The sequence below is a fragment of the Neodiprion virginianus genome, chromosome 2 (assembly GCF_021901495.1).
Source record: "Neodiprion virginianus isolate iyNeoVirg1 chromosome 2, iyNeoVirg1.1, whole genome shotgun sequence".
Taxonomy (NCBI): domain Eukaryota; kingdom Metazoa; phylum Arthropoda; class Insecta; order Hymenoptera; family Diprionidae; genus Neodiprion; species Neodiprion virginianus.
The window spans coordinates 31563407-31584190 of NC_060878.1; the positions used below are offsets into that span (position 1 = coordinate 31563407).

The 20784-nt window shown below is 40.7% G+C and overlaps 2 protein-coding genes and 1 long non-coding RNA gene across 8 annotated transcripts in view; 2 read left to right on the forward strand and 1 right to left on the reverse strand.

Moving 5' to 3' along the window:
• Positions 1-376: 376 nt before the first annotated feature.
• Positions 377-4365, forward strand: LOC124297679 (tyrosine aminotransferase). Its single transcript, XM_046748951.1, has 11 exons — positions 377-630; positions 1486-1590; positions 1736-1803; positions 1907-2065; positions 2200-2391; positions 2771-2853; positions 2963-3032; positions 3126-3254; positions 3657-3740; positions 3869-3967; positions 4123-4365. The coding sequence occupies exons 1-11, from the start codon at positions 489-491 to the stop codon at positions 4276-4278; spliced, it is 1287 nt and encodes a 428-aa protein (XP_046604907.1). The 5' UTR covers positions 377-488; the 3' UTR covers positions 4279-4365.
• A 4135-nt stretch (positions 4366-8500) lies between these two features.
• LOC124296934 (neural-cadherin) overlaps positions 8501-20784 on the forward strand; it is a 59170-nt gene continuing 46886 nt past the window's right edge. For 4 of the 6 annotated variants that reach the window (XM_046747388.1, XM_046747391.1, XM_046747389.1 and 1 more), the window contains exon 1: positions 8501-8918. The gene's annotated coding sequence lies outside the window, so the exon portion shown is untranslated. The remainder of the gene's footprint in view (positions 8919-20784) is intronic. The other 2 variants (XM_046747387.1, XM_046747390.1) reach the window with 2 other exon arrangements.
• LOC124296937 (uncharacterized) lies at positions 13995-15959 on the reverse strand. Its single transcript, XR_006906482.1, has 2 exons — positions 15681-15959; positions 13995-15180 (listed from the first exon to the last, which is right to left on the reverse strand). It is a non-coding gene; the product is annotated as an uncharacterized LOC124296937 (long non-coding RNA).

Consider the following 20784-nt stretch of genomic DNA (forward strand, 5'->3'; position numbering starts at 1 on the left):
GGAGGCCAGGGTCCAGATACATGGTCTCCAGAGCCTTTCAAAAAGTGTACGTAGTTGATTGAAGGAATTTCTCATGCTTGCAGGCGTAAAGTATTCGAATGGATCAAATGCCTTCTGTCAAAATATGAAAAAAAACTGTCGCGGGAGATTAAAGACAGTTACGGTATTCTCAAAATGTGACCAAAGTGAGCTTTCGTACGGACGAGGGATTGAAATTCTTAGAAATCGCTTCCTCTCGGCCACCCCTGAAGCTGGACTCGAATCGAGCTCCTACTGTATAAAACTCTCACGAGAGTTTTAATCCATTGAATTGATTATGGAAAAAGGTGTGGAGTCGTCCCGCCAATCCGGTTTTATTCATTCCGCGTGAATACTGCCTGGCATGTGTTGACTTAGCGGAATTCTTCGGTTTAGTTTACCTGCGACCTGCCGTCTATTGAACAGCTTGAGAATTTCGATCAAATCAACACCTGTTACTTATTGTGACAATGTCCACAACCCCTAATCGTAATTTCTGGAATATCGAGGCATCTCACATCGCTAAAAACACTTACAACCCAATTCGATCGATCGTTGAAAACATCGTTACCGAACCGAACCCTAACAAGTTGATGATAGCTTTGTCTATAGGTGAGTAAATGCGATCAGGATAGAAATATTTTCCGTCCTTGTACTAGAATCGCCTCGGATTCTCAGGCAGACGCAATTTCCTCGTTCCTTCCTGTCATCCGTAGTGTTCGATCAATTCCTATGGCACTTGATCAATTGGCGCTTGGGTTTTTTATTCTCCAATGTCTGATTGCTCGTAATACATTCCGGCAACAATTTACGATTTCCGCGCTTTTCAACAATCGAAGATGAGAAATTGAATCGGGAACCAGTCGTTGGTCAGATTTTCTCCAACATCCGGGTGATTTTGTATTACTTTCTAGCTGTAAGAGTAATGCGTTCACATTTCATGAAATATGCAATGATCTAAAATACGCATTACGGAATCGAAGCATTCTCCAATCCCTATTAATTATTTTGTAACCGATCGGAATCACAAATACTGCCGTTAGAAATCTTTCTTGGGCCTACGAAGAAACGGAAAAGACATTTCCTAGTCCAAACGTGAAATTAAAGTATCGATCCAGGCATCACGCGCATTCTGTGTCAAAAACGATATGTGACAACGTGAAATTGGGTGTTCGCTAAACGTTGGAAAACTATTTATAAACTTAAGCCTCCATCACCGTAGCTGAGCAGACAAAATGGTGACGTATTGGAGTGAGTAGTGAACACGCGGCAATTCGAGCTTCCTACAATTTTTATTTTTATTATTATATTGAAATGGATCGAATGCGCATCCGGGAACGAAATTGCTACTTCGTGAAGGAAAATGATTTGTTGACTGTAACGGGTGTGAAATAGGTACCTATAAGCCATTGTTTAGTTCCAACTTGTATGGTTTAATAATTGTATCGAATTTTTGTTTGTGAAAAGGTGATCCGACAACCTTTGGCAATCTGAAACCTGCCCGCGAAGTTATCGAGGCTGTCAAGGAAAGTATAGAATCCGGACTCTTCAACGGCTACGCTCCAAGTACTGGTATGTATGCTTTTAATAACACACAATCAATGCAGTCAAGGGAATTACGAACTAAAGTACAGAAATACGCAATTTTGGTAAAACATCGCCATTGCGTAATAGCTCGAAAGTTTTTTTTATCAACTCTGCTAACTTGTCCTACCAGGATATCAGAAGGCGCGTGAAGCTGTCGCTGAGTATAGTTCCAATGAATTCGTTAAAGTGGATCCCAAGGTGAGAAAGTTTGCAATATTTTTTTTTCACTTCAATGAAAAAAAAAAAAAAAATCGTTTGAAACAGTCGACATGACGTAATTTCGAAAAATAACGTATTTCAGGACGTGATCTTGTGCAGCGGATGTTCTTGCGCTTTAGATCTCTGCATCACGGCACTAGCTAGACCAGGCCAAAATATCCTGATACCACGACCAGGATTCTCGATATATCGAACCCTCGCCGAAGGGCTTGGAATTAAAGTAAAATCGTACAATCTCCTGGTTAGTTGAATACTTTTTCAAGGATAAATGAATTTTCGTCTCACTTTTTTTGTCGGCATTTTCGGTTGGATCAGTCGATTCAATACGCGATTTAAGACAACTTGCAGTACCTAATCCCGATTGCATGGTTTCAGCCTGAGTATGGATGGGAGGTTAACCTGGACGACCTGGAGGCACAGATAGATGAAAATACCGCAGCCATTATCATAAATAATCCTTCGAATCCCTGCGGTTCTGTTTTTAGTCGAGGTCATCTCGCAGATCTCTTGGAGATAGCAGCTCGCTACTACGTACCGATCATAGCCGATGAAATTTATGAGCACATGGTGAGTTTCGCTATACGATATTCGAAAAATCCTCCGCAACGATTCATGCACGTAAAATTGGCTGAATCGAATGTACCACACTGATATTTTCTCAAAATTTCTGAGGTTGAAATAAGCCCATCGTCGTCGCAGGGGCAAGTTCATTGTTAATTTGTTTGCTAAAGCATTAAATACAGCGACGGAGACATTTTATACCCCAATGTTTTTCAGCGACGATAGAGAGATGGAATTCATGTATATATTCACCTTATATTTCGCGACATAGAGGAGATACGATCATAAATATCAAAGTACCAAAGTTCATTCGGCACTATAGGTGTTATTTTACATAGAATATGGAAGAGCACAGCTGCCACACGAACCGTGTTACTTGTTACAGGTTTTCCCAGGACGATCTTTTCATCCGTTGGCTTCTATATCCGTCGACGTACCAATTTTGTCTTGCAGCGGTCTTACCAAAAGGTACATAAATTAACTTCTAGATGTTGTCGAAACGTTCTCGCTTTGATGAATAATTTTACTGCAAAACGATTATTTGCCTGTAGTCTCTTAATTTGGTCAAAATTTTTAGATTTTTAGTACCAGGATGGAGAATGGGATGGATCATAATTCACGACAGACAGAATATTTTAGATAAAGAGGTAAAAAGGCAACTTGGCTGTCAGTTAAAAGAATTCATCCAAGATGCAAAAATTATTTTTTTACCAACACCCACAGTGTCTCGGCTTTTTCAGATTCGCAAAGGTCTCCAGTGCCTCAGTCAAAGAATAATCGGCAGCAATACAATTGTGCAGGGCGCGTTGCCAGCAATACTGCAGAACACGCCGCAAAAGTTTTACGACGATGTTATAGAAACGTTGTATGTAAGTATTATAATAAAAACGGTCTCACAAAATTTTAGTAAGACAAAAAAAGAAAAAAATAAGAAAATTCAGGAAAACTTCGATTTAACTCGGAAACTTTTCATCTGCCAGAATAATTTTCTCTTTCGATCAGTAAACTTTACAATCTAAGCGCTCCTCCTACAACCCTCTTAGGACAAGCCCTACATGCATATACTTTATCGAAGTCTTCCTTCTCTATTTTCATGTTTTTGTCTAACCTTTTTCGCTAAAGAAAACCATTTTCGCTCCTGAGTGGCCTGATAAATAATAAAGTGCCCTAACGAAAGCAGCTTATCTCACGTTCAAGTGTGCAGGGCAAGTGTTCACCATCGACTAAATTGAACCTCCTTGCGTTGTTATCTCTTGTTTCGTTACTTTCAGGAACACTCGCGGCTCGCCTATAGCCATATATCAAAGATACCAGGACTAAAGCCGATCATGCCCGACGGTGCCATGTACATGATGGTAAGGTTCGAGTATTTTCAGTGCAGAATAGTCAACCGACTATTGACTATCCATGAGACTCTAATCACGATTAGGATCATTCCCCATTCTGCACCTTTGTTTTTGATATTCCCGACTGATATTTGCAGGTGTATATCAACCTCGCCTGCTTTACCGAGTTCAAATCCGACCTCGAGTTTGTGCAGTGTATGCTTATGGAGGAATCGGTATTCTGCCTTCCAGGACAGGTGAGTTTTTCGTCGTTCAATCATTCCTCTGGATATATATTAAACGGCATTTGACGTATATTTTGATGAATGGATGCGGGTGAGTAGATCGAGGGTGAAAATTCAATATTTATTCTTTTCCCCCGCATATGTGTTGCTCTTCCCGCTACCTGCAGTGCTTCGATTATCCGTCCTACATCCGACTGGTCATCACAGTCCCGAAAGATATGTTGGTCGAGGCCTGTCTCAGGATTCAGGACTTCTGCGAGAGACATCACTGCAAAACTTCCCAGACAATAAACGAGCTCGGACGTATCGAAATCGAGTATTAATTAATTACTATTACGTTTGCGGATAGTCTCGTAACATGTACATACCGATGCTTCCACCAAATAATAATAAACCACATCTGTAATTGATATATGTAAACAAGGACACGCGGAGAGTTGCTTATCGCTAGTGTTACTCACTGTAACGCATACATATATTCATCCAGTTTATTTTCACCAATAGAGCCAAAGCTGTTGAATCTTAGTGAAATTTCGATCACGCGACAAACTCAGTCTCGCAGTCGTTTGGGAAATGTGGCGAAGACCTGTGTTACCCAACCTTCGCGGAGAAACTGCGTCAAACTTTGAAGAAGACATCGCCGCATACAAGTTGCATATAAATAAAGTTTAAACGTTCAGTGCCTCAAGATGTAAAACATACCGACTCGTTTTAACCACGGAAAATTTCTAGTTTATTTAAAATATCCTACCGTCGATATATGTGTGTGCTATTTGAACCGTTGGTGTAAACTACAGGTGTATTTGTTAAATAGTTTTATCACTGATCGAATAGAGCCGTTATTGATCTCGTCAGTCAGATTGAACAATGAAAAGAATAGTTCTGATACGATTTTGGAGGTGCGATGTTTTAAAAGAAATTTCATGACTGACTGTACTGCGCAGTACAGCCACCTTCGTATCCGAACGTACCATGGAACTTATTGCTGCATACCTCCATACGTTATAATGCATAGTGCGCGCTGGGCTGAGCGCAGGGGCAACGAAGCGATCTGAAAGTACGCGTGCACCGTAAAGGAACAATGCAGGCATGGGGTCCATGTGCTCGACGAATACCGAACAATTCGCCGGCATGTGCACCGAGAGAACCGAGCGTCTTATACAATCGTCTATAATGTCTAGAATCCACAGTCGGCGCTGTTCTATACGGTCCACACTCCACACCCTGCTTGCTCTGTCTACACTATATCGATCCGCGTCTCAGCGCAGCGAGCCCCTTGCTATAGACACCTGCACGACTTTTTATCCTCCTGGTAAGCCGTACGGCGCGCAGATATGTATGTGTTGATGCATACCGGCAGGCGCTTCGCACGCGTCGAGCCGGCCGCACGCGCTGCGCTCGAACTTTGGGGCCGCTTTGAATGGAGCAGCGCCCGGTTGCGTCTCTTTTGCATCAGCGCGCGTTTGCAGCGTGTGCGCGTTTCTCACATCTCGGACTCAACCTCGAACCGGGCTAAGGGTGCGGAGTCAATTTGTAGCAGCGTTGAAAATATCCTTTTTCAAGCCGACCCTGGCTTTGACGCGTCATCTTTGTTGTATGCTGTATCAACTAACGACTCTAAACGTTCTCTCTCGGTCACCCTCTACGGACTTTGAAGCATGGGCTGAATTTTGATGAAACCTGCGATTGGTCGAAAAATTAAGTCGGCAGCATATTAGTGATATGGAGATTCAAGACGAGGCATAGTTTCTTAATCTGCATACGATCAAAAATTCACTGGACATTATTTTTAGTTTGTTAGAAAATATTGGACGGATCTGACTGTTTTTGCACGGAAATAAAATGAATTTCATTTGGGTAGTTTTCTCGCCACCTTAAGCTATCAATTCTTTATACGAGTAAATTATTCCAACGGTACTTAGGTATAAACGTCGTGAACAGTCCCTTTCTTTTCCAGCACAGATTCAACCGCCCATTAACCACACACCTTTCAAAAAGATCATCATCATCATCATCATCATCATCAGTGCTATTATCACCACTGATGACATTATCGTTACCGTTGTTCTTACTATTATTTCTAGACGAACTTTGACTGCGTATAACTGACACAGAAAGAATAACCAGCGACTGCAGAGTTAGCGCGCGTGTGCTTGTAGTGGGCAGAATTGTAACGTGAACGATATTACAATGTACGGGAGAGAGGAAGAGAGAGAGAGGGAGAGAGAGGTGAGCTGAAGAGTGTAGTGTAGGTACCTGGTTAAGTGGTAGCAATTTGGTGATTTGCCTAACAGCCAATTCCTACTCGTAGACGAGGTTTTTTTTAGCGCTTAGCGGCTCATTTAGGCGTCGTATATATTTTATCTCACCCGCGTCTGGACGTATAAATTCGCAACAGAATTTTATCCCAGAGAATTGCGAAAATTCGGTTTCGCGATCGTCGAATGTGGAATCCTATAATACTTTTTCTTCTTCTTCTTCTTCTGCTCCTTATTCTTATTCTCTATCTGTGTCAGCTAGGAGCGAGACCTTCCTCTTGCTCAGGGGATGAATTATGTAACAGTGGTGGCAGGCCTGCGCTAAGGAAGGATTTTCCACCCCGTCTGCAGATCTCAGGATCGTATCTAGTTTACGGGGTCCAAAATGGGGTAAACGTAACTATACAGTAAAAACGTCAACTTTGCCTTTAATTGTAAATTGGCCAACGGCGATTCCTTCATCAAATTTAGCAATACCTCTTTAATTTCATACCATGCACCGAACGTGATCACGTGAACTACGATAGTAAATTTATATTCATATTTCCAAAAACGTGAGTGCATTTTATTATTTTGTCAACGTTATTAAAAGCGGTGATTAATCTCGTGTAATTTACACACCGATGCTGGAATATTCTTAGAAAAACGTCATGATAATAATTCATTGCACACTTCTTATATGCTACAATTTGTACACAGTTACCGTCACGCATATGCCAAGCGCAATAATTAAATATACCAAGGGTCAAGGTGTGAGGTCCATTTTCGATCTGATTTGCTTGATTTTTCTCGACAAGACTCGAACAGATCGTTTGAATATGGAAAATAAAGTATGATCGACTTGTGCGCATCGGTTCTAACAGGTGAAAAATTTTCTCTGCGTTTAATCACGGATGGCCGGAGATGAAAATGTCGGCATCACTGTTTCACAATATATACAAGCGTTTCGACACCCTGTAAACGAGGCGGTAGTCGCTCAGCCTTTGATTTTATACCTAAAAGGTTACGTCAACGCCTTTGTAAGCTTTACTGGAGGATACGAGCGTACACGGTAATTAGCTCAACGTGTAGTACAGCTTGCACGTAGTCCACGTGTCGGTGCAGTTTTGTCGATGATCAAGTACACGAATAGGCAGGTGGATGAAATTGTAAAATCGATAAACGGGCAAGTTTACCAACTCGGTTTTCAGACATCACAAAAATACGCTACAAGCTAACCCCGGCTGTCCGCACTCGACTATGCAAAGGTACGTAGGTATACGGTGTATAACACTGTCTATTATTTATAAGCGATTGTTTGAGTCTTCATTTGGACCGGGTAATTAGTGCTGTATCTATTGGTATTCAGCGTTCAGACAACCTGTTTGGAACTCGTAAAGAGAGAGAAGTAAGGTATACAGGCAGGCCAACTATACTTAATATACCCAAGGAGAAAATCTAGCGACTAAAATTTACAATAATACTTCTAAAGTAATTATTGATCGTCCTTGAGGTAAAGCGTGGCGAAATTAAGCGAAATCGATAAGATAAGATCGAAGAGACGAGAAGTAATGTAAACAAAAACAAATGAATGAGCAGAATGTCGATGAAAGGTTACGTACACGAGGGTGCTACGCATGTAGGAGTTTGTAAAAACGTGCTATGGTACCATAAAAAAATGTATCAAGAAGTCTATTCGAGCTCGGAGTTAAATCACGAAACGGGCCAGCCTCTACGCTTCGTTGTATCGATACAAAACCTGCTTGCAAACCGAATAGAACGTGTAAAATTTCATACAAAAAGCAGAAGGTACGCGGTAAAACCAAATTAGCGTAAATAAAATCGTTCAGGTTCTACCTGGTAAAATTAAGAACCGAGTATACCTCGACTGGTGGAATTGAAAGGGAATATAAAAAAATCGTTCGAAATTAGCGACGGGTAAGAAAACGACGAACGAGTGCAGAGAGACCAGAGCTAAGGAGAATAAAATGACGGGACGGTGAACGACGTAGACCGCGGGGGTGAAAACGCGGTGCGGTGACCCCTGGGGCTGCGAGTACGACTCGGATTTGGCTCGGGTGTGCCATAGCTGGGGTTGGCAGTCGGCGCGCGCGCCCGCGCCCCATCCGCCGGCTGCGGTGGGGGTCGTAAGGGGGCGGAAGGGGTGTCGAGGGCGTCGAGGGTCGGGAGGGCGTCCGCCGAGCGGAATAGCGCCTCGAGTTTTACTCCAACGATCTGGGGGCCGCCCGTTTAGGCAGCGTGTGACCTGCGCCCCAGAGCCGTCGCTAGAATCGCGCGAGGCTGCGCGCACTGCACTACCAACGAGAGAACCGTGCCGTCTAGTAGGGCGCATACCGGCGTTTATCACCGTATCTCGGTACACGGTCAGTCGAAACCCGCGTACGTAATATCCCAGATCGCGTTTTACAATCCTCGGTGGAGGGCAGGTGCGACCCTCGTTTCGCGATTGACCCACCGGATTTTTCTAAACTACCTGCAGTTTTTTTTATAATACGTATATTTTAGTATATAACAAGGAAGGGGCGAAGAGGAGGAACAAGTTCATCGGTTCCTTATTGAAGAGAGGAGAAGTAAATTCGTAATACGACCGGTGCGCGACACAAGGATCCGGGATAAACGATTTCGAAGAAAAAGGTGCAACATATAATTCACAGTGATTTTTTGGATAATTCATCTGTCTCGTCGGAATTCAGCTGGGAGTCGAGGTAAGTGGTGCCTTTTACTAAAATTGCGTCACCTGCTTCGCCGTTAGTGTATGGAAAAACAGCCGGTGATTTGCAATCGATCGATCGTTACAGCGGTGTTTCTTTTTTTTTTTTTTTTTGTTTTTTTTTTCTTATTCCCTTTTCCATTCGTTTCCCCCCGATTTCCGTAAATACGTTCGGTATTGATCAATTCTCACTACCCTGCTCGCGGCAGTGATCCTCTCCTATTCCTAATCGTCGTCTTAACGTCAGCGTCAGACTTCGTAGCTACAACTTGCGGGGATCAACGATCGTCGCGATGCTGTGCATCTCGCAGACGTATACATGTACATATGTTTCGAGTTATTTCGGTATCCCCGCACGATGAGACGACGATTCGGTGCGTGGCAGTCCTAAAAACGCGAAGTTGAGCGACACGACGCGACGCTGATCGAGTTATTCCGTAGGACGCGAATCGAGCGAGGGAGATGAAGAGCCGTGGATGGTCGCGGGGGTTGCGCGATGGGCGTTTGGCCGACGAAGAAAATCGTCCTTCGACACGCCGTGCGGACATTCCTTGTCACAACACCCTGCACGTCCTTAGAGCAGGTCCCTACACTTCTGCTTCTGCTGCTTCTGCTGCTTCTGCTGCTGCTGCTGCTGCTCTACACCCCCAAAACACGTTATTGATTTTCTTCGAGTAAGGAAGTCACGGTACGCCCTTTAGGACTACCCCTGTGCTACCCTGTTACCCCGAACGTCGCGGACGCCGAGTCTCGAGCAAACTTTTTCCCCAATTTACCCCCCTTCGTCGTTTTAACTCTTCTTCTTATTGTTATTCTCTTTCTCTCGTCGAGCTTATTTACTATCTCACTTGTACCCGGGCCGTTATTTGGAGCTCGGCTTATCTCGCGTCGGGTTTACACGATCGATATACACACAGTTTATTTAAAGTCTACTACTAATACTACTACGCTAAACGATCGACCACCCACCAACTCGTTTCTCAAGTTTTTTCAATGCCGAAAAAAAATAACGAACAATATTTTAAAAACTAGAAACGAAAAAGAAATGGTCGTAAAATTTTCTTCGTTCTTCCAGACCGTTATTTTCGCCATGCACGTACTTGTGATTATGTACGGTGCGTGCACGGCTTACCGCTTCGGATATCGCGTGTGAAACACCGATATTATACTGTAACAGTGCCCCGCTAGTTGTTGGCTTGCATTTTCTCAAAATTGAAATGCATATTTCATTCCGTTTTGGCACGCGAGCCTGCCGCCGTGATCTCGGTACGTTTCTTAATTCTAATATTTCTTTGTCACGTCTCTCGGTGGGCGTAATATCCTGTAAATGTTACATTTCAGGGGTCAACGGATCCCTCTCTGCATCTTTGCCGATGACATTCGTTCGTCCTTGTTTACATTTGCGAAGAAAATGATCAGTACTGAGTGGATATTTCGCTAGTAATCTGGCTGATAGCTGATTAATTGTCAAAATTAATTCTGCGCTCTTGAACTCGATCTTGACTTATACGTACAGGCATTCATTTGTTTCTTTTTCCAGAAAAAAATGTATTCCATTTCCGACTTTTTCCGGTACGAATTAAATTCGATACACCTCGACCCGTTTTTCCGTCGCTCTTGCTGCTAATTGCTATTTTGAAACCTGCTGGGATCCGCTGCGATGTCTACAATTAGGTCATGTACGATCTGGGGTCTACGATCTAGAACATGCGTACATAATCGTATGCATAATAGACCTCGTGCAAGCCGGTTATAATATACGCGAACCTGAATGTTACACCTCTTTGTTTGCTCAAGGGAGTTCGCCGAACACCCGTCTCTATGTCTTATTACTACTAAAGTATGAAGAAGAAAAATAGATGCTACGTTGAATTATGGAGTAATGAGTTTTATCACTCGAATTTTTATATAGTTCGGTTAATTATCGGGAGCAAGATATTGATGAGAAATTTCGAGAGCAAATTTTGACTCCAGAAATTTAAAAATCAGGATGATGGGGCTATACATATTTGGCGCACAGGTGAGCGGAAGAGAAAGAACGCGGAGGGATTAATAGAGAAAGATGCAGCTCGTACTTATCAGATTCTACCTTCGATTCGCCCTTAGGATGATTACCTGATCATTTCTCTGTCATCTCGATTTACTTCTTCTGTATCTCGCAACTTTGAAAGAGAGATTAATGTTTGTATGCAAGGATATTATTGATCTTGACGCAGAAGTCCGGGAAATTTCATCTCTACGATTATAATTACAACTCGCGCATATTAGATTTATAACTGTATTTTTTTTATTTTACAAAGAATGTTGAAGCTGTTTTGAGCTGGTTATCGAATATTAGTTTTCTACGGGCGAGACGGTTGGATTGCATGCAGCGCTACGGTCTGTTCATTATTTCTTTATCGACATTTTTGCCCGGAATTATTTGATCTATTTGTCCGGAGTAACTGCGGGCAGCGAGCGACTCGATCTAGCCGTTTGATCTCCACGCCCGCGAGGCATCAAGAGAAAGAGAAAAGAAAAAAGCAAATCTGAAAATCTACCTATCAAACGAACCGAAAGTAATTTACCATGGACTCACAGGGGTTCCCTAATAAAAATCTCAAAGGTATAAGCTCCTTTCGACGGTCGATAAAAGCAACTTTTATTCCCTTGCTGATAGCAACCGATCGCATGATGGAATTTCCCGGTGAATTTTATTTTCTACGTTTCTCATCTTTTCTTTAGGCAAATAGAATTAGCCCAGCGTTGGGTGGGCATTTTTTCTTCTTCCATTTTTGTTTAGCTTCGTTTTACGTTTCATGGCATTCCATGGACAAATATCCAGTGGTCAATGGAAGTACGCTAATGTTTATTTTTCGTTACGGAATGGCAATGAGCGGGAAATGTGTGGATATTTTTTATCGTTTTAAAATTGTCGGTTCAACAATCTATTTGCTCGCATTACAAAATTTGAGAGTAAACGTTACGTTATCACCTTTTGGTTTTATAAGTTGTTTATTTGAAATTCCTATTCACGAAGAGACAATATTTCGTGGCAAGTGCACAGAATAATTCAAATTGTTGGCAAGTTGGCAAGTAAGCCTCGCGATATGTCAGGCACTGAGTTTTCGTTAAAAATTAGTCAACAAATTATCATTCATTCAAGGAAATACCGAATGAAAACGTACAAATAATGAAATAGCCTTCATTTATTTGTTTAGACTAAACATTTTTCTGAATTATCATCACGAAATGAATTGAGATTGATCTGTGGCTGCTTTTGTCTCGTGGGTTTGGGTTATTTTTCACGTATGCACTCGTTAAAAATACAGGACCAATTGTGATTTATTCCACAAGTACGTGAATATAAATAATTTGAGTTTCAAACACATCACCGAGTTTTCACTCGCTTGAGACAAATTAACGCAACCCGGTCTCTGGAGTTTGGTGAGGTTTACTTGGTTAAAGTTGAAGCTTATGATGAAAATTGAAGTAAAAGTGAGAAGATCATAAGCCAACGAAGCTGAAACCATAAATACATAGCTAAACGTTGTATGAAAGTAGGAAGAAGGCGGGGATCGCGGAAAGGGTCAAATAGTACGTGGAAAATTAGATGAAAACTTGAACAATCTTGAAGGGGGAAAATTGCATGTATAAGAATGGTTTGTTAAACTGAAGTGATAAAGAGAGCGAACTTTGAGTTAAGGCGTCTTGTGTTTCAAGGATCGTTGTGTAAGTTCTGAGCGGCGTGGTAAAACGCTCTTTTGATTTATAGATCTAATATAAAACATCCTTTCAACGAAAGTCAATTCACCTACGCACACACACGTATTTGAGAGATTAAATATTCATACAAACTGTTCGAGAGTATAATAGCCGAGAAAGAATATGATTGATTTCATTTTTCAGCTGTATAGATACGAAGGTAGAATCTTCCGCAGTCGAAAACGTCGTTATACATTACAAGTTCGTTTTATAAAGGACGAAGATATATCTTATAAATTCAACCCGCCCTCGCCTCTCTTTCCTGTCTTCACAATTTATCTCCAGTTTGATTTTTTTTCTCCCTTTTCTTTTATTCTTTCCCCGCTTTTCTCTGCCCTCTTCCTTTATTCCCTTTCTATCAACGGATTAAAATCATTCTCCGAATTTCGACGTGCCGAAAGTAGGTATGAGCTTAAAATAAAATACAGAAAAATGCGTATCGTTTTCTTCCCTCGCCTGATAACAAGGGAGAGAGATTAGCCGGCTCTAACATTTCCGAAGCCGAAAGGCAAACCTCGCGGAATGCCAGACGCCGGGTTCTGCTGTACGTTTAATTGCCAACCGTTTCCTAACGTTAAATATTCAAAGAAAACACAATCATCCGCAGGTAAGCTTGACCCATTTTCCCTCGATCCTCGATGATTTTCTTTCATCAATTTTTATCATCCTTCTTACGCGTGTATATTGACAGTGATAATATTTGATGTAGCAGTCGCTTTCAGCCGTTTCGATTTCCAGCAAAATATGTATACTTGCACGCTCTTGACCCCTGGAAAGATTGATTGCCGCGTATTGCGGATAGAACTTGTTACTTCTTATTTTATCGAACTTAGTATGATTTTGAATGGTATTATCTCCACACAACAAAAATACATTTTATTTTTGTTCCATCATATTTCATTTTGCGTTACGAAACGAACACCTGCAATCACTTTCCATAATTTGTTGAAACAAAGTTTGGCATAAAAACTAGGAAGAATACAATACGGAGAGTTTAACGTAAACTATAATGAAGTAATTTAATACATTTCTTAGTAGAATTTGGAATTAGGATTTCGTTCCTTGATACAGATTCTAAAAAAAACCGGTTATTATAATTTCGACACTGTACTATAGTAGAAAAGAAATACCTTAGTCTCGAAACATTCTTCGGAAGAAATAAGTTGCAGTCGAAACAAGCTGGGAAATATTACCCAATAAACATTGCTGGTAAATAAATCGTAAGAAATTCGTCGAAAAATAACGTTGTATATAGTTGAATAATCGTTCAGCACATACGTTTTTTCTCGTGAAAAATGTCCGCCCTGATATAGGTTTTTTCTACTGCGCTCATCAACGTTTTCTGTTAGTGATTATGATCCGGATATTCCACGGTTGAAGTAAACGTCGAAATTACGGTTTTCAGAAACGTAATGAAACAAGTATGAAAGAACGCAATTTAAATGTTAACGTAGACGTTTAATATATACCTGTTATAGCCACCATTTTTCGTGGTTCAAACACGTTTAATAAGCGTGTTCATTGGAAAATTTTTTTTATAATAATACACGTACTTAATGTGTGTTGATTTAACGTAAAAACGATATCCGTAAACAATTATTATACGTTTAATTGAATACACTTAATCGAATATCACGCGGTTCCGATAAACGTGTAACAACCAACTTGAGAATATGTTTTCGGTATAATTTTTCATGTACTATATTAATACACAAGCTGTTAAAAGCTTCTTGTATGGTCAATATGGACTTATCTCAGGGGTTAGATGATACAGCAACGCTCACATTCTTAGCTATTTCAGTAATGGTAACTTGCACCAATTAAATGATATTAATTATTTTACATCCACACCTATGTATTCTTATGAGAAATACAGGACAACTAAATGAGATAAAGCACACACCTTTGCGAAACATGATATATATTTATTATAAGGTACTTTCATCCAAGGCAACAATGACAATAGTTACATTGCACACGTATCGAAATATCCGCTTTAACAATGTATCAGAAACATAATAGTAGTTTTTTATATACCAGTTTGTCTGTATCGTTGATGCGGACATTTTATTATGCCAACGATGTAACTGTGTGAATGTTGACTGGGATGTATAAATAAACATACAGTCTTTTACATATACGCATACCTCAATTGTACAGATGTACTCACAAGAGTATAGAAGTATAGCAAATAGTAAAATTAAGTAAACATGAACAAACAAAAACTTATATCCGATACAAGAGGTTTGATAACAAATAAAACATGAAACAAAATAATCATACAATGATTATACCCTAACGAGGAAAATTGTTAACTTTCATCTCGGGACTAGGTAAAAAATCACAATCCTGACAAAGTAAAATAATAAAAAGTATTGGCACATTATTTCAAAAAAGAACACAGACGCTATAGAAAGCGTTGTCTAGGTACGCAGTACGCATAAGTTTTAATTATTATTCGACCGCAGCTGGAGCATTCACTTCCTCGATATCACTGCTAATCCGTCAAATACCTGAAAATACATAGTATTTAACACCTGTATTCTAGGTAGAATAATCTTTATGTGCCATTTCAACGTTCTCTCAACGTGTCTTGACAGGTCTATTATATATCATTTCAACCACTGTGTGTTTATTGGGAAAAGATGCAGCCACTAAATGATCGTTCATTCGTACATGATACGTATGTGTTAGCGATCTATTTCACTGGATAACCTTATAAAAGAAAAACGATGCCTGCACAAGTAAGAATGAAGCTAACAATAAATATCTGCGGCTTCTATTTGCAATCAGTATATATTCCATACCATAGACATGCTTCTTATAGCATTATCTACAAGCAATTCTATTGTGCCTACATCCTTTCGGCGACGTTCAAAAGCAAGTACGACGCAATCACAAAGTATTTGTTTCTTCTTTTTATTGTCAGGTTATTTACGCCTGTATTGTCATTTTCGTCTGTATTGAATCATCGTGATAAATTTTTCCAAATAGAAAATACATTTGTACTTACCAGCTTATGAAGGCTCACATAAACACGGACGTGCACTGACCTCGGAAGTTGGTCAAATTAGACTGATTCACTGATCGCGTGAGCTGAGAGCCTTCGCGAACGGTGGTGGGGGGGGGGGGGCATTCTGGCGCGTCGTCCTCGGCTCTCAGCGTGCAGGAACCGTACGAGTTACAACACGCTGACCTAGCGAGCCAATCAGAGGCAGAAGAAGAGGCGCGAGTATTTCACGCTAGGACATTCTCGATTCTTCGCGACCGCTTGTCGTTTGATACATGCGCTCATTATACGTATATGTAACATCCATGGTACACGAGCTTCATTTACGGCCACTCGCTTTCCTAGCATGGGTTATTCCAATATATACATTATGGTATAGGAAAACGTATGTTTTACAATTAATAAAGACGCCGCGAAGGGATGCACTTATATGCTCAACTAGGTAATTTCTTGGTGACCTTTGTAAAAAAATCTGTTCATCGATTTTTCAACTTTTTTTCCTATGTTGGGGAATTAACAATAACACAAGGAAAAGAATTTGAAAAAATGGAGGTAACATATAGTTCTACTTTACAATATTACGTAGAATAAAATTATCACTTCTAGTGTTATGTCACCTGAATTTTTTCATATTTTTGATGATACTTACTAGTTTATCGAATGAAAAAAAAGATTGGAAATCGAATGACCAGTTGTTTACAAAATTTAAGGTAATCAGAAAAACGTGCTGAGGAGGATAACAAAACGTTGAATTTTAGTCACTGCTAACATGAGAAAAACTTGAATATAATGATTATAGTTCCAAATTCAAACATCGCAATATGTAAGTAAATGATGTAAAAGTTGATTCCTGCCCTCACTATGTTGAAAAGGGTAGTATTCTTGGATATGAAGGTCAGAAAGGTACGAAACAAATCTTGTTTACGTTTCGGCCCGAGTAGGTATATAATTCTGTGTATCGATATGACAAGTCTATGTACGACGTAATTTTCACGTATTACATGTGATCAGTAGATCAAAAGTGTATTGACTTAATTATTAAACAATTAATGAGAACATATTGGCAAGGTATGGTAACTATACGAAACGTTAAACTTGTGTTACTGGTGAAGGAATAAAATATGTATATTAGCTGTTCATGAGACTAGAAATATAATGGATTTTACCACACGTTTATACTACGGATCTCGCTTACCACAATAAAACGTTGATGATGGAACGCAGAAATTTTCTATTTTAATACCTACAAATATACCGATTTTTAACGAATTTAAATTGACAATTGAGCTAGTAAACAAAACGTTGATTATTAGTCTAGAAACCGTTGTTTAAATGTTGTAGAAAAGCAGTGAATGAAACGTTAAACTTGTGTTGCCGGTGAAGGAATAAAACATGTATATTAACTGTTCATAGGACTAGAAATATAAACGGTTTTACCACACGTTTATACTACGAATCTCGCTTACCACAACAAAACGTTGACGATGAAACGTAGAAAATTTGTATTTTAATATCTATAAATATACCGGTTTTTAACGAATTTAAATTAGCAATTGAACTAGTAAACAAAACGTTGATTATTAGTCTAGAAACCGTTGTTCAAATGTACGTGTAATGAAAATCGTATAATATTTGTGGAGAGACAACGATTAATATTTTACTGAAAAATTACCGTATATCGAACACGGTAATATTTTCTACCTATACCATAATTATACGACCTTAACGTTTCTTCAACCACATTTTAACCGGCTCATGTTTACTGGGTACCCTCTTTTAACACCAGCTATAAGGTACACACATCTCTTCATCGTTCAAGATGAGTTATAAAGGAAAAAGTTTTCTCTACCGCTGCAGCAATGAAACCCTCGGAACACGAGGCTTTTGTTTATGGATCCGCAGACTGCTGCTGCACAGACCGAGCGGTCTAAACCTGCTTAGCGTTGTGACCGTTAAATTTTCCAGTCTGCGTTATACGTAGAGCCGAATGAAATTTAATAATTTCTTTTACCTCATTGAATAACCAATTATAATAATAGCAACAACATTTATTATTCAATCGATTTGCGGTAAAATAATTGTGATCCCATGTCGCAAAAACTTTGCCATTCGCGATGCGCCCCGGTTCAACTTCCGAATATAATCAGTCGTTCGTTCTAATTGCGCATAATATAACAGGGCAGACCCCACCTGCCGGTCACACACAATCATGCGACAAAAGTCCGTGTGACGAAGGCAGGAAACAGGAACTACGCCGTGACATACGCAGTTCCGAACTATGCCGTCCCTCTGTTTCCTGTAAACCATCAGACAAGATCGCCGCGCGTGTGTAAATGCAACATCGTGCAGCACATGCCGGAAATGATGGTTCCGAATGTAAAAAAGAAATAATAATCCAATATTTCGCCCCACCTATTTTACCTTCTCCCTGTTTTTTTTCCCCTCTCTTCTTATTCCGGTGATTCGTGTTTCTGAAAGCCAAAATCATAATAATAATAAAATATATATATATATATAAAAAAAAAAAAATAATGAATAAACAGAAACGGAATCAGTGCAACGGCACGTTGAGCGAAACCTGCTAAAACATCTGAGAATCCGGTGGACGTTACACCTGCCTGTAATCCGGTTAATTTCCCCGACAGAATCGTAGTCGGAGAGTAGGATATTCGTGACTGAATTATGTAGCATGGAGTGTAGCAATCGCAGTCCTATTTTAGGACCTCGTCGTCTCGCTGGTTGTGCCGAGGGTGAGAGAAGCGCTGCGCTGACGATGAGTCGCCTTGCGTCGCGACGCGCGACGTCCGGGTGAGAAGAGGGCCTTCTTCTTTCTTTGCTCCGCAGCTTGCGATTAGGGGGGAGCAGCCCGATACCCGAGAGCCGAGGTATTTTGTGAAACCTGAAAACTTCGCTGGTCTATGTCGCTCCCAATCGATTTATCGGGGCTGAAAGGCCAATCGAAGAGGCTGACGAGCCCCTATAGAACTGCACGTCGTGCACAGAGATTCGAGGAGGCTGCAATACGCGGGGAAGGTTCTCCCGTTATTTTGTCGATTCGTCGTTGCTTTCAGACTGCAGAAACGCGTGAATGGACAAATGGGGCGGGAGAAAGGGAAAAATGTCAATGGACACACGCGGCGTAATTTCGAAAGATGAAAGAGGAAGAAAGATATGTACGAAAATGCGAAGGACTCCCGACGGATTGGGAACCACTGTTACAGAGATCGTCGAGTAAGGTGTCAGGGACGAACGACGGCGCGGGGCCGTTGAACTGTTTTTATTTTCTTCTCGTTTCTTTATTTTTTTATGTCACGTTTATTTTTTGGCATCCGTCCTTCTTCCATCGCCGCATGAATGGGCCGTTGAAATATCCAGATACGTGTACGGGTACAGTGGCAATAGAATCTTAGCTCATTTCGTCTGTTCTCTTCTCCGAATACCGTGCATCCCGATCCCTTGTCTACGTTTATAGAATCTATATGAGAAGCGAAAATAGCCCTGCCGCAGATGCACGAAAGTCTTCCGGTTGCGTGTCACGCGTTTAAACTCGAGTAGAAACATGGAAAGAATTTCAAAGAATAGACATTTTTTTTTAAAAATCGTTTTCATGACCGATCAGAACAGCCAACTTACGACTTCTACGTTTTTTTAAAAACCATTTTCGGATTCGCCGAATATCCGAATTATTGACGTGCCAATTATAGCGATTGCGGTTTCGCTACCCTGCAATGCGAAGCCTACTCGCCCCCCTTCAATTCCGTCACGGTTGGGCCTCCCCCGTTTCTGTTACGCCCCTGCTTCCCTGCTGGAATCGATAACTGGCTTCGCACGCCGAGTAAGCTCCGAAGCACACCAGCCACCGCAGACTCGCTGCCTTACCTCGGCCGATTCTGTCTGGCCACGAACGACGGAGCGTCAAAAACGAGGGAAAACGTGGCGAAGATTGGAAAATAAATTTAAGGAAAGGGGTGAACAGAATCGGATGCAATAAATTGCAACGTTAGCTTAATTTTTTCCATCATTCGCATTGTTCTGTATCGCGATTAACGGGGATTTGGGTTTCCGAGGTGAATAAAACCGTCGCATTACAGAAGCGTTGACTGTAAGAAGAGAATTTTCAACGAAAGACGGTTAAACTGTTATATGTATACCGTACATGTATATACGAAGACCTGCCGGGTTCAACGCCCTTCGCTCGCCTCAAGGGAAGAAAATGAGAAACCGGGAACCACGAAAACAGACGGACCACTGTGATTATTGGCTTTTGCTTATCCCGGGGATAAGCTTATCGCTCAAAATTCAAATTTCTATTCACGGCTGTCATGGCTATGCATGTTTGAAAATTAGAATTTCTTAGATCGAGTGTATAATACGTATCATCGCGGATATGGATGTAAACGGCAAAGAATACGGAGGCTTCGGAACTCCGCCAACAGTCGGCCCGGTGTCATTTATGACCTTATATAAATTCACTCCTCCTTAAAGCCCCTTGATGGAATTCTTAATTTCAAACTTTCCTTCGCCCCCTTTTCCGCGCTATATTGACAACGGTGGCAGCGGCAGTGGAAGCGTCATCAACGACGTCTCGTGTAATTGTCGACGTGTTTTCGCTTACGATTTAGTTCCGTGACTTCGTACCGTCCCCACTTGTTAGACTTGCACAGCTTAAACGATGTTAATCGATTTCACAGGCGGTTTGTATGTGAAAATTTTTCTATTCGCTCGTTAAGAGCATAGTTGATTTATCCTATGAACGAGATCGAGATATCACGGATTCAATTAGGTATACTTCAAATTCTTTCTGAGATATCACCGTGTTTTTGCAGTTGTATAAAAAAATCATGACGAGAGTTACGAGTTCTGTAACTCGTAACGTCAATTTATTCGAAATAAACCGAAATCACCCTTCGGAAAGTAACGAACTTCTTTTTCTCTGCCTGAATTTGGGTATTAAAATTTTTTATCATGTATTCAAAATTTAACTACTCTTTTTTCGGAACGTTTGGAGATTTTTATGCTTACATTTCTCTACAAATACATATCGTCGGTGATCAATGATCCAAGACATATTTCGCGAGGATCGAACTTTTGTCCAAATCATCTCCGT

Coding starts and splice junctions, on each gene's coding strand:
- LOC124297679 (XM_046748951.1), top strand. CDS start 489: ATGTCCACAACCCCTAATCGTAATTTCTGGAATATCGAGGCATCTCAC. Junction 3,033..3,125: donor AGAATATTTTAGATAAAGAG/GTAAAAAGGCAA, acceptor CGGCTTTTTCAG/ATTCGCAAAGGTCTCCAGTG. Junction 3,255..3,656: donor ATGTTATAGAAACGTTGTAT/GTAAGTATTATA, acceptor CGTTACTTTCAG/GAACACTCGCGGCTCGCCTA.